This window comes from Temnothorax nylanderi, unplaced genomic scaffold (assembly GCF_030848795.1).
Source record: "Temnothorax nylanderi isolate EJ_2023f unplaced genomic scaffold, tnyl_v1.0 TNYL_tig1477_pilon, whole genome shotgun sequence".
NCBI classification, from domain to species: Eukaryota; Metazoa; Arthropoda; class Insecta; order Hymenoptera; family Formicidae; genus Temnothorax; species Temnothorax nylanderi.
In genome coordinates, this window is record NW_027250539.1 from 1 (window position 1) to 12,795 (window position 12,795).

At 36.4% G+C, this 12,795-nt stretch overlaps 2 protein-coding genes, 1 long non-coding RNA gene and 1 pseudogene across 3 annotated transcripts; 2 read left to right on the forward strand and 2 right to left on the reverse strand.

Annotated features, from left to right (window-relative positions):
- Positions 1-3: 3 nt before the first annotated feature.
- LOC139787376 (proton-coupled zinc antiporter SLC30A9, mitochondrial-like) lies at positions 4-4,440 on the reverse strand (annotated as a pseudogene).
- Positions 4,441-6,411: 1,971 nt separating this feature from the next.
- On the forward strand, positions 6,412-7,240 carry LOC139787372 (uncharacterized). Its single transcript, XM_071726461.1, has 2 exons — positions 6,412-6,821; positions 7,007-7,240. The coding sequence occupies exons 1-2, from the start codon at positions 6,518-6,520 to the stop codon at positions 7,198-7,200; spliced, it is 498 nt and encodes a 165-aa protein (XP_071582562.1). The 5' UTR covers positions 6,412-6,517; the 3' UTR covers positions 7,201-7,240.
- A 116-nt stretch (positions 7,241-7,356) lies between these two features.
- Positions 7,357-9,398, forward strand: LOC139787373 (GTPase-activating protein and VPS9 domain-containing protein 1-like). Its single transcript, XM_071726462.1, has 4 exons — positions 7,357-7,606; positions 7,709-7,920; positions 7,997-8,382; positions 9,017-9,398. Exons 2-4 carry the CDS (start codon positions 7,896-7,898, stop codon positions 9,029-9,031), a joined length of 426 nt encoding a protein of 141 aa, XP_071582563.1. The 5' UTR covers positions 7,357-7,606; positions 7,709-7,895; the 3' UTR covers positions 9,032-9,398.
- A 1,753-nt stretch (positions 9,399-11,151) lies between these two features.
- LOC139787375 (uncharacterized) lies at positions 11,152-12,783 on the reverse strand. Its single transcript, XR_011722625.1, has 3 exons — positions 12,489-12,783; positions 12,066-12,369; positions 11,152-11,776 (listed from the first exon to the last, which is right to left on the reverse strand). It is a non-coding gene; the product is annotated as an uncharacterized lncRNA (long non-coding RNA).
- Between the last annotated feature and the right edge of the window lie 12 nt (positions 12,784-12,795).

The window sequence follows — 12,795 nt, forward strand, 5'->3', positions numbered from 1 at the left end:
TCCTTCCAGGACAAACTGTTTAAGACTTTCTTTCTTTTCCTCCGCGCCTTTCTTTATGGAGTGTAATGCCATCATTAAAGTAGCTCCTTCAGATAGCAGAGATCCACCCAGGACGAAGTACGCCCAAAAGAGAGAATCTAATGGCGCGGGAAAAAGAAGACCATGAATTCCGTGATAGATGGAAAGACCCGTACCAACACAAAAGATTCCTACGCCCGATATCAATGAGGAAACGTACTTCATATTCGTATAACCATACGGGTGATCAGGATTGGGATTCTGCAAAATAATTGGCATAAAACAAATTAAGCTCGGAAGATCCTGAAATTCTTGGCGTGAATGATTTATTTACCTGCACCGATTTATGAATACCGTACGCTAGAATCAGCTGATTGCAGGTATCCGCTGCAGAATGTACACACTCGGAAAACATACTATGTGAGCCGGTATATAACCAAGCAATTAACTTGCACAAGAAATTACTGGCATTTCTGGAAAAGAAGAAATTAATCGAGAAAATTTACATAATTACATGCATACGTATAAATTCAGTACGTACATGGCAATCGCAGTCAATACCACTTTGCCAGATCTTCCAAAAAGACCTTCCTTCTGAATTATCTCTGTCTTGCTGCCAATTTCCCGTCTGTAATCTCTTAATCTTCGCTTGACCGTAAAAACATCTACGATGAAAAGCTCGTGTTTCAATCTTTGTACCAATTACACAGGCACACAAAATAAAAAAAGTGGTCTGTACTTTTGACCAGACCCACCTATCTTTATGTATTTTGACGCGCTGAATCCGAATCTGAAGTCCGTTTAGCCCAAACACCCTCAAAATTTCGAGTAAATCGCAAAAAATAGCTAAAAATAGCCAAAAATCACGTTAACCAGTGCGAGAAAATTCGGAAAAAATTTTTTCTGACCTGGATCAAGTGTGTTTCTTTTGTATTTTGACGCGCTGAATCCGAATCTGAAGTCCGTTTAGCCCAAACACCCTCAAAATTTCGAGTAAATCGCAAAAAATAGCTAAAATGGCGAAAAATCACGGTTAACGAGTGCGAGAAAATTCGGAAAAATTTTTTCTGACCTGGATCAAGTGTGTTTCTTTTGTATTTTGGCGCGCTGAATCCGAATCTGAAGTCCGTTTAGCCCAAACACCCTCAAAATTTCGAGTAAATCGCAAAAAATAGCTAAAAATGGCGAAAAATCACGTTAACGAGTGCGAGAAAATTCGGAAAAATTTTTTCTGACCTGGATCAAGTGTGTTTCTTTTGTATTTTAATGCGCTGATTCCGAATCTGAAGTCTGTTGAGCTCCATTACTAAAAAATTTGGCAAAATCACAAATTAAAAAAAAATGAAAATCGTGAATAGTAAAAAATCCAGAAAAAAATATCATGGATATGAATTACTTCAGAACAAATTGTACGGAATCAGGTTTACTTTGATGTTCTTCTTATACTGTTTTCCTCCTGTAGCGAACTCTTTTCTCTTCGAATGACCTATGCAGTGGGTTTCTCTTTCTCTTCTTCCCATTCTGATTCGTTTCTCTCTTTAGTGTCCAACAGTAATCTGCCATCATGTTGATATCCCATCTTCCTTGGTATCGAAACTCCATTTCACGTATATCTTGATGGAATCGTTCTCCTTGTTCTTCACTGTAGTCTCCAAGGTTTTCAGGAAAGTAGTTAAGATGAGAATGTGTAGGAAGTGCAATTAGGAAAGAAGTTTCCCGCGATAAGTGATGCGAAATTGAAAGAGGGTATCTTTGATGGTCCTCAAATTCGAACTCTTTTTCGAGACGAAAATTTCATTACACAAATGAATGACACTGAAAAAGCAGCGTGGCAAAGTTTCAGGAATGTATCTCAGAACTTTTTAGGAAATGAGAGGAGTGAGGATTACCAGATTTTGGTTGAAGAGTTGTTGAAAAATTTTAAAAAGTTAGGTTGCTTGATGAATCTCAAATTGCACTTCCTACATTCTCATCTTAACTACTTTCCTGAAAACCTTGGAGACTACAGTGAAGAACAAGGAGAACGATTCCATCAAGATATACGTGAAATGGAGTTTCGATACCAAGGAAGATGGGATATCAACATGATGGCAGATTACTGTTGGACACTAAAGAGAGAAACGAATCAGAATGGGAAGAAGAGAAAGAGAAACCCACTGTATAGGTCATTCAAAGAGAAAAGAGTTCGCTACAGGAGAAAAACAGTATAAGAAGAACATCAAAGTAAACCTGATTCCGTACAATTTGTTCTGAAGTAATTCATATCCATGATATTTTTTTTCTGGATTTTTTACTATTCACGATTTTTATTTTTTTTTAATTTGTGATTTTGCCAAATTTTTTTAGTAATGGAGCTCAACAGACTTCAGATTCGGAATCAGCGCATTAAAATACAAAAGAAACACACTTGATCCAGGTCAGAAAAAATTTTTCCGAATTTTCTCGCACTCGTTAACGTGATTTTTCGCAATTTTTAGCTATTTTTTGCAATTTACTCGAAATTTTGAGAGTGTTTGGGCTAAACGGATTTCAGATTCGGATTCAGCGCGTCAAAATACAAAAGAAACACACTTGATCCAGGTCAGAAAAAATTTTTCCGAATTTTCTCGCACTCGTTAACGTGGTTTTTTCGCAATTTTTAGCTATTTTTTGCGATTTACTCGAAATTTTGAGGGTGTTTGGGCTAAACGGACTTCAGATTCGGATTCAGCGCGTCAAAATACAAAAGAAACACACTTGATCCAGGTCAGAAAAAATTTTTCCGAATTTTCTCGCACTCGTTAACGTAATTTTTCGCAATTTTTAGCTATTTTTTGCGATTTACTCGAAATTTTGAGGGTGTTTGGGCTAAACGGACTTCAGATTCGGATTCAGCGCGTCAAAATACATAAAGATAGGTGGGTCTGGTCAAAAGTACAGACCACTTTTTTTATTTTGTGTGCCTGTGTTATTATTCTAAGAGAATATTCCTATCAGATTATCAGGATGTATATAAATGATCCTGTTAGATGGACAAACAATCTCTAAGCACAGATATTCTCTGTCTTGAGCAGATATTCTTTTTTATAGGGACCACTTGAATTAAACAAACAGAAGAAAATAAGAGGATATACATATTTACTTTGCTGATAGATCTTCCGCTCAACTTCCTTCTTCAGAAGTTCCTTCAACAAAGCCTCTCTGGATCCCCAGACTTCTAAAGCTCTATAAAAAGGTAGAACTATAAAATATTTTCAAAATCTCAATATAAGAGAGTATATAGAAATTTATTTAAAAAAGTTGGTTCTATTACTTAGCCTCGACATCTTTCCTCCAATACACTGTAATAGGCGGTTCAAGTTCATACGGAGAACGTCTTTTTGTTTTTGGCAAAGTCTCCAGATCGGAAGGCTTTAATAAAAAATCTGCCATAGCTCTCACGGGTGTAATAAAGTTACGTTCCAAAGAAGATGTCGACTTGTCGACTCTCATTTTCTTTTTCGCTACAAATCAGAAGATTAGTATTTAGAATTTAAATCAGTGTTTATTGTGGTACCTTTTTTCGACACGTCATCTTTTGATGGTTCTTTGGATCCCGCAGGCTGCTTCTCAACAAGCTTCTGTCCCCTTCCCTTCTCCTTTTCATCAAAAATAACTGGCTCTATGTCTAATACTCTCTCTTTTAATTTGCCTAGTTTCTCTTCATTTAATTCTATTATTCTCTGCTGTACCTCCTCAGCTAGTTTTATTTCAGACTTATCTTATTAGATTTTGCATCGTTGGATGAAAATCTTGTCGCGCAAGTCCATCTGCAATCCCCATGCCTGCCTATCTTTTTGTTAGCAAGGATGTTTTGAGAATTCGAAAACATATGTACTTTGTATCGTGTACCATACTTGGGCACTATTAAAATACTGGCGTGCCTTTTAATCGATCCAATTTGGAATATGCACAATTGATCGACATGGTAACGGCATGTTATGTTACGAATATAGTTGACAAGATTATGGGGCCGATGTAACATCCTTATTTTCACCCCTTTCCTTACACCTATTAAACACACATCACTTAACCTATAAAGAAGTAAATCGATTTAAAACATATCACCCTTAAAAATAAATTCTTAATAATTATAGAATGAAAAAAATAGTGTAATGATACTATCTTTAGGAATTATTTGGATCATAATATAATAAGAATGTATACGAGATAATATACGTGCTAGGAAAATGTTCAGTACAAAAAACATTCACCTTTCCTGCCTGTCAAAATCGTTCACTACAGTCACTACAATGGGCACATTGTCATTGTTGTTAAACAACTACCAACAACTATAAGATATTATGCTATAGTAGTTCAACAATAGACTAATTACAATTAATCTGCCCTAAATATATAACGATGTTAAATGACAGAACGACGATCGACGAACTGTCAATAATTGGCCGCGTTCAGCAGACACAACTGTTGAGTTCGTCTTATCAACACACTGCGTTGATTGGTTGGTTCTAAAAGTAAGAGCCAATCACGTTCGACTGCTACTCAGCGGCTTGGTCTGCTGAACACGCCCATTAAGGATGTCGAGTGGAAAGGTGCAATTTCATGGACGCTAGAAACCAGCGGCAGCGTCAAGAAAATGTAGTGGGGGAAAAAGTTCAGACCGTCTCAGCTTTTTAAAGCCCGGTGTCCACGATGCAAGAACTGTGTCCAAGTTTCGATTTAAGCCAATCAACTTGCAGCTCTTACAGAAAAGTAGCAGTTTCATTGGCTTAAATCGAAACTTGGACACAGTTCTTGCATCGTGGACACCGTGGGCTTTAAAGCCTTGTGTACACGATACTAGAAATCGATCCGAGTTTCGGTTTAAGCCAATGAAACTGCTGCTTTTCCGGTAAGAGCTGCAAGTTGACTGGCTTAAGCCTTGTGTACACGATACTAGAAATTGGTCCGAGTTTCGATTTAAGCCAATGAAACTGCTGCTTTTCTGTAAGAGCTGCAAGTTGATTGGCTTAAACCGAAACTCGGACCGATTTCTAGTATCGTGTACACAAGGCTTTAAACCGAAACTTGGACACAGTTCTTGCATCGTGGACACCGGGCTTTAAAGCCTTGTGTACACGATACTAGAAATCGGTCCGAGTTTCGATTTAAGCCAATGAAACTGCTGCTTTTCTGTAAGAGCTGCAAGTTGATTGGCTTAAACCGAAACTCGGACCGATTTCTAGTATCGTGGACACAAGGCTTTAAGCCCGGTGTTCACGATGCAAGAACTGTGTCCAAGTTTCGGTTTAAGCCAATCAACTTGCAGCTCTTACAGAAAAGTAGCAGTTTCATTGGCTTAAACCGAAACTTTGACACAGTTCTTGCATCGTGGACACCGGGCTTTAGCGTACCGCAAAATTCAACGGAACTTCTTCCCCCACCACATTTTCTTGACGCTGCCGCTGGTTTCTAGCGTCCATGAAATTGCAGCTGTACAATCGTAGACAAAAGTGATCGAAATTCAAAACTTCGGAATATCTTTGTTCAAAATTCATCGAAAGGCTTGAAAATGTATCAGATAGTAGCCAGAGACAAAAATAATCATCTGGAAAGTATTTTTGATTTGCTAAGCCATTTTTTTGGCTAAATTTGCGAATATTCTATTTTTCTTTGACTTTTGGAAGTGAAAATGCCCACCTCCCGTAAGTTAGCCGGTCAACTTCGACTTTATTAATTTTTTTTTTTTTCAATCGTTTGTTGGTCGTTTGTTGGTGATTGTTGGCCTAATTAGAACGTTTGTTGGTTCTTAATTTTTGTTTAAATTAAAAAAGAAAAATTAGCCTTAAGTTAGCCGGAAAAATTTTATTTTTAATTAAAAAAAAGCCTAATCGATGCGTAATCGTTTGCTGATGATTGTTGGTCTAATTTTAGCGTTTGTTGGTTTATTATTAGTCTTAAAAACGAAAAAAACCGAAAAATTATCTCACATTAAAGTAATCGAAGATTGGTTTATTTGCCTACGACTTAAGGTTTATTTCTATCAATTTAAGGCTAACATCTATAAAACTGGCTATGAATACGGGCCTTAACATCGGCAGAAAATCGCGCAACCTGATGAATCAAACAACAGCCCATGCGACTCTCAGAGCCACCGCACAAGACTCTCGTATGGTCACGTAGCGTAACGTAACGTTAGTCAGCGCACAAGAAACGTATCGGTTAGAGCCTCCGCACAAGCTCTCGCATGGTAACGTAACGTAGATCAACGCACAAGAAACGTATAACGCCGTAACGGCCGTAATGCCCCGATCAGACTACGGATTGGGATTGGGATTGGATTGAAACTTGACCAATCAGAGCAAAATTTACTAAACTTGAGATCAGTTTTCTCTGTTCTGATTGATTAAATTTCAATCCAATCTCAATCCTAATCCGTAGTCTGATACGGGCTTAACCAATATACGTTTCTTGTGCGTTGGCTCACGTTACGTTATGCTACGTGACCATACGAGAGTCTTGTGCGGTGGCTCTCACGCAGATGATCAACGTGCTCTTCGCGCGAATGGAGACTCAGGCGGAGGAAGAGAATGTGAGGCTTGATGGGGAACATCAGCAGGAGGGTTCTGTCATAGCAAACGGCAAAACTGAAGCCAAGCTAAGTCCAGAGAATGCTCCTGGTAAATTAAAATTGTCATTGAGAAATCGTAGAGGTAAAGCAATCCGCGTGACGGACGACAGATGTTTCGATCGAGAAGCTGGTGGCGACGGCGTCGATGTGTGCAGGCACAGATTACGCAAGATTATGTTGGAAGATGTAACATTATCCGGTAATGTCGCGGGCGGTAAGATATTAATAAATAACTATTAACAATTATCGTATATTATTTTGTTACAATATAAACGGTTTCTGTTTTAATAGTTTTGTAGAATCGAATCGAAGATAAATCGGAAAGTAATGCTAAAAAAAAAGGAAAAGTTTTCCTGCAAGTTTTAGACAGTAATAAATTGTTCTTTTGATTAATTTCAGATACTACCGATGATATATTAGCGAAATACAGAAGAAAGCCAAGCGCAGCTAGCGATACAGCCTCGGTCGAAAGCAATCAGTCCCGTACAAAAGAGGTGGAAGACGAAAGACTTTCAATCGATCCGAATAATGTAGAACTCTCTTATGCTTTTGCGGATGCTAAAAGAAAATTATGTATGGTACTTAGTACTTAACACTGCTGACCTTCAACACATTCCATGGAATACTTCAGAGGTATTTATTGTATTATTTTTTAATCATGGCGTACAAAACAAAGTGTGATTTTTTTATGGATTACTTAATTACTTAATGTTCAAATATTCGCATATAAAATTTTATTACAAAGACATTGTTGGTCGCAGAAAGAAAACGAACTGGTTGCGTTTTTACAACTACAATTGGCAGAAGCTATAAACCTGCAGGATAGGGCATTAATAGCTCATCTTCATGAAACTTACGTTGCGTGCGTCTATTTAATGACGATGGATGTAGAAAGCTCTTCAAATCACTTCGAGAGGATTATCAAAAACGATCTCCTTATATCGCATATTTAATCAGATGTCGTCAAGGATTGCTGTCGACATTAGCTCACTTAGATAGGTACTATTTATATATAAATATCATCTTTGTATGTAATGTATAAGTAAATGTAAAATATGTTTAAATGTAAGATGTTAACCGTTTAATAATAATATTTTCCAGATTATGCGTGCGAGTTAAGTGCGATCAGGATGCTATCAATAATCATCTTGTATCCGTTTGTGTGAGGGTATTTTTGGAAAAAAAGGAGGCTTTCCTCCTGCGTTTCTGCGAAGAGTTTAAAAAGCTTACGCTAGCTGACGAGAAACAGGATCTCGTGGATAATTTTCTAGGAAAGGTCCACGCGGAAATGGACAACGATCCGATCTGGCAATGTACATGAATATAATTATTTATCTCGCAATTGATCTTAGCGGAGTGCTCAGAGACGTCTGAACTTCTTACTTTCAGCGGCGAGCGCCAACCAGTTAGATTTGGCGAGAGTCGTGGTGGAAAGAACCGTCATGGCACGGGTATACCACAATGCGCTCTATTTAAATGAAGATGGAGATGTATATAGGGACCAGCTTCTTCACGGTCACATAAAAAAGTTGGCGAAAGTCGTAACTCCAAATCACAAGGACCTACGCATTCCAAAGGTTTATCATTACGAATGCCCCTGGTCATGGGCGCAGGCTGAATTGGCTGTGATATCGGCGTATAAGACTCCTAGGGATAAGTTGCAGTGTGTATTTCGTTGCGCGACTACCATCATGAATCTCTTCTCCATGGCGTCGGAAAGAGGCATACCTGCTGCCGACGATCTGACTCCCGTGCAGGTCTATGTCATAATCAAGGTATGCGATTGAAAAGAGAATATGTGATTTTAGCAAGAAGAGCGTTTGCACCCGGGGGTCAACAATATATTTTCAATTTTTTGCGTTACGATTTGATTCAATGTTATTATTTGTTCCATTATAACGACAAATTTATATTTTTATTATTTATATACTTTAAACAGCATTTAGATACTTTGTTTTATACAAACTCGTTATCGAGATCTCAACTTCTCGAGTACTCGCAAATCGTCGCGTCGCGTAAAAGAGTCACGGTCGGTCTCGCTCCGCGTGTACTTGGCGCGAGACACTATACCGTGTCTCTTGATTTCGGAAAATAGTATAATACGCGGATATATATATATAGTAATACAATCAAATAAATAATAATACACAAGAATTTCTGTGCATAACCTTTCTCAAATATTGTAATATATTTTGCATTATAACCATTTTACATAACACATGTTACAATATAAACATTATATATTATATACTAATAAAAACAACAAAAATGTTACATTTAATTTCGAGAAGTTTTATTGATTTTTAAATAAACAGTTTTGTTACATTTCGATCTTATTCTAAGCTGCTCTCGTTGTTCTAAGTTGGATGTTCCTTCATGGTGTAATCGAACTTTAAAAATTTTTTTTAGAATCTGAACAAGTAGTTTTAAACGGTGATCATCTCCGCAGTTTCCCTTATTCTCAAACACAGTGGGTGGAATATATTCAAGAGTACTTGTTATCAAGACGTTGGAAATATTTTTGGTTTGAAAAACGTTATGTGTTCTAAAACGTTCTTCTGCTATTAGACATGTTTGTATTAAATCAGCCGAAGCTTTCATTAATCTACCTTGACATTTCTTAGTCTGTATAATGGAGAAAGATTTTTCAGACTTGAGCAATTTTACACAATCCACACATTTAACAGACTTGCTCAAACTCTTAGCTATAAAACCTGCTATGTACGCGACAATGTGATTAATGTACGTTTTATTAACATTCATAAATACCGAGGGTATACAATAGTCATGATCCAAAGAAGTGCTTGAAGAAACCCTAAGAGTGATTACTGATTTTATGCATGTCAACAATATCATTATCATGAGTTTTAGGAGCCGGCCTATCGAGAACTTTGCATTATCTGAGCCTTTGATTTGTGCATAAACCAATAACCACTTGAATGCAGACTCAAACTGCTCGGCGGTCGGGTTGTTGTTGTGTCCACCGCGAGATCTAATAGCTGAGAAGAAGAGCTCGACGTGATCTTGAGAGAGTTTGTATGTCAGCAAATACTCTAAGGGTGCAGTTTCTGACGTTGACCATTTATCGAATATAGCAACAATATTTTCTAAGGCGCTCATGATACCAAAGAAACCCATTCTTCGTTTTGACTCAAAAATCGGTTTATTACCATCTTTAAGTGTACTGATGAAAGTCTTGTATAACTGAATATTTGATCGGATTTCAGCTACGTTGTTTCTATTTATGCATTGTTTACTGGAAACTTTAGCCACTTTTTGTCGAGAATTCAGAAGATCAAAACAATTATTCATAATGAGACAAAATTTTTCTGTGGCTTCAGATCCAACAAATTCGGGATGTTTTACATCACATCTAAGAAAATGGAGCGCGTGAGCTGTACTCGCGCTGAATGTCTGTGTTGCTAATTTAACTTTCATCTTTTCCTGGGCCCAGTTTAAATGACGTTTTCTAATTTTTGTGGCTGCATGTAATCCGTACTTGTATTGTATTCTTACAAGGGCCTGAAAATATTTCCATTCTATAGCATTTCCTTCACTATCGTACAGAACTTTTCTTGTAGCTAACGCATTCCGAACTAGTTTAATGGCATGGCAGGCATCAATTATTACAAAATAGGCTCTTTGGTAACAGGATGCGGAAAATGCATGCTCGCTTTTTCTGTAAAATTAAATTCTGCACCTAGCTTCTTAGCCATCTTTACATTACTCTGTGCTCCATCGAATGTCAGTGAAACTACGTTGATTCCAATATCATGCAAACTCGTTAAACATTGTGATACAAGCCGTGCTCTTTCTTCTCCATTTAAACTATCAATAAAATAATAGCCCATAGGAATTTTCCAATGCTCATTTAAACAAACGACCATCACTACCATGGCTTGGGTTGCCATTACAGTGCTTTTCTTTTTATCGCTACTATCATTAGCATCGCTGACAAAACCGGTATATTTTGTTCCATTCCATCGTAAGTGCTTTCGAATGGCCATATCATCAACTGTAACACTGCATAATAAAGTTTTTTTCTTTTTCTGAGCTAGTAGCAGCTTTCCTTCAAGTACTTGCAATGCTGGTTTAGATATTCCTGGTCTACTATCAATAGACGTAAACCATTTTCGAACAGTGGAAGGATGAGGTAGAGAGAGAGAAAATACTTTTCGTATATATGCATAAGCCTTTGGTGACAAAAATAGAAGAGTTGATGCAAAGGTTCGTAGTTGTAATGGGAATTCTAAGATTTTTTTTTTCTTTGAAATGATTTGTTTAAACAAGGCCTCAGCTACGGGATCCATCGTAGACTAAAGGAAATAAATAATATATATAATAAATTAATTTCTAAGTAAATGAAAAATTCAGTAAAATTGATTTATGCTATGTCGCACCAAGATTTAACCAAAGCCGACATTGCAGATTCCTCCTTTCATAAATATAGAGTCCAATGCAAATAATTGCAATATAAAAATTTTTTAATAAAATGAAATAAAATTTGATATTAGTATTTTAAATAAAATTACAATTGCTGTATGTATAATTACGACATAAGCGAAGATTTATTAAATTCGATGATTAATTTACTAATTTATTTGCTGTGATTATTTCAGAAAAATAAAAATAATAAACTTACAGTATGTACATTTACAAAATCTAATCTAATCTAATCTAATCTAATCTAATAATTAATCAATAATTGAAGATCGACGAATATGTGACGCGCAGTTCACATGAGCAGGAGATTGTAAAATTCAATAATTTATTATTAGGCACCAAGATCTGCCGCAGACTACTGCAAGACTGACATTGATTATTCTCATATTTATATAATAATTAATGTACTAATTTATTCATTGCGTTCATTAACAGCATCCTTTATATCACTTACGTGTAAGAGTTTTACTTCATCTTCCATTATTAAATTCTTCTTAAATAAATGTTTTGTCAACAACTTCAAGCTCGAAACCTTCTGTTTCAACCGTCGAACTTTACGCTGTAAGCACTCAATCTTTTTTTCTTTATTTAATAGCTGTTGTTTTGCAGCGTTCCACAAAGCTTTTCCTCGCATTGATGACTCGGGAAAGTTCTTCCCATGTGAGATCAGTTAGTCGAATCTTTTTTGCAGCAATAACTTCAGTCAGTGGTGGTTCTTGTTTCCGCCTATAAAATATTATACATACATATTTACAAAATCATATATTATATATATATATATGGAGGGGTTAAAGCCATAGTGGTGTAAGTCACTTTTTTTAACCTATCGAGTTAAGTTCATAGATGCAGTCTACACATACAGATATGTTGAAAAAAGAAGAAAAAAAAAGTGGTCAAAAAAATTGACTTACACCACTATGGCTTTAACCCCTCCATATATATATATATATTTAACTCTAATACTACATAAACAAAAATATTTAAAAACTTAAAATAAAATACATAATATACTTACTTATTTGATGTGGCCAACTCTTCAATACTTTATCGCAATGCTGGTTCATTGGTTGGGATATTACTGGTTTGTATGAAAGAAAATTCTGTTGTGTTCGGAATATTTATTGGAGCACCTATACCAAGATTTATAGTTGGTTTAGTCCCTGGTTTTTTTCAGAAACCTTCTTCCGTCGACTAGCCCATAACGAAAACATTCAGTGTCAAAATGTCTCGAACAAATGGTTGTTGCTTTTCCTATGACTTCTTCCGATTTTCCGATAATATCTAGCCATTGTTGTCGAGCGATAGAGTTTGACGGAAATCTACAATCAAAAAATAACCCAAAATTCACAAAAGTGTCACATGCGTGATACATAACCCAATCTAATAATTGTTTAATCTAATAATATAATAATATTTGCAGTTACAAACTATTACTCACCGATGAAACGACAAATCTTGCGATTTGTCTGATCTCTTTTTGCAGATGAAACACGTGAACACCATACTTATATTAAAGAATGTTTTTTTCAGAATTAATGTACGACGTCAATTGACGATAAACACACTCTTTATAAAACGAAGAAATGGGTTCATCGTCTTTGCAATACGTTCCTTACATCCTCTGGGTGGGGATAAAAGCGACCAATAGAAACATTAGAAAAAGAGAGCAATTGACCTCTACCTCGTTCCCTCTTTGTCTAATTCTCCGGACACTTTTTGAAGGCTTTTATGTAGTGATCGCGCAG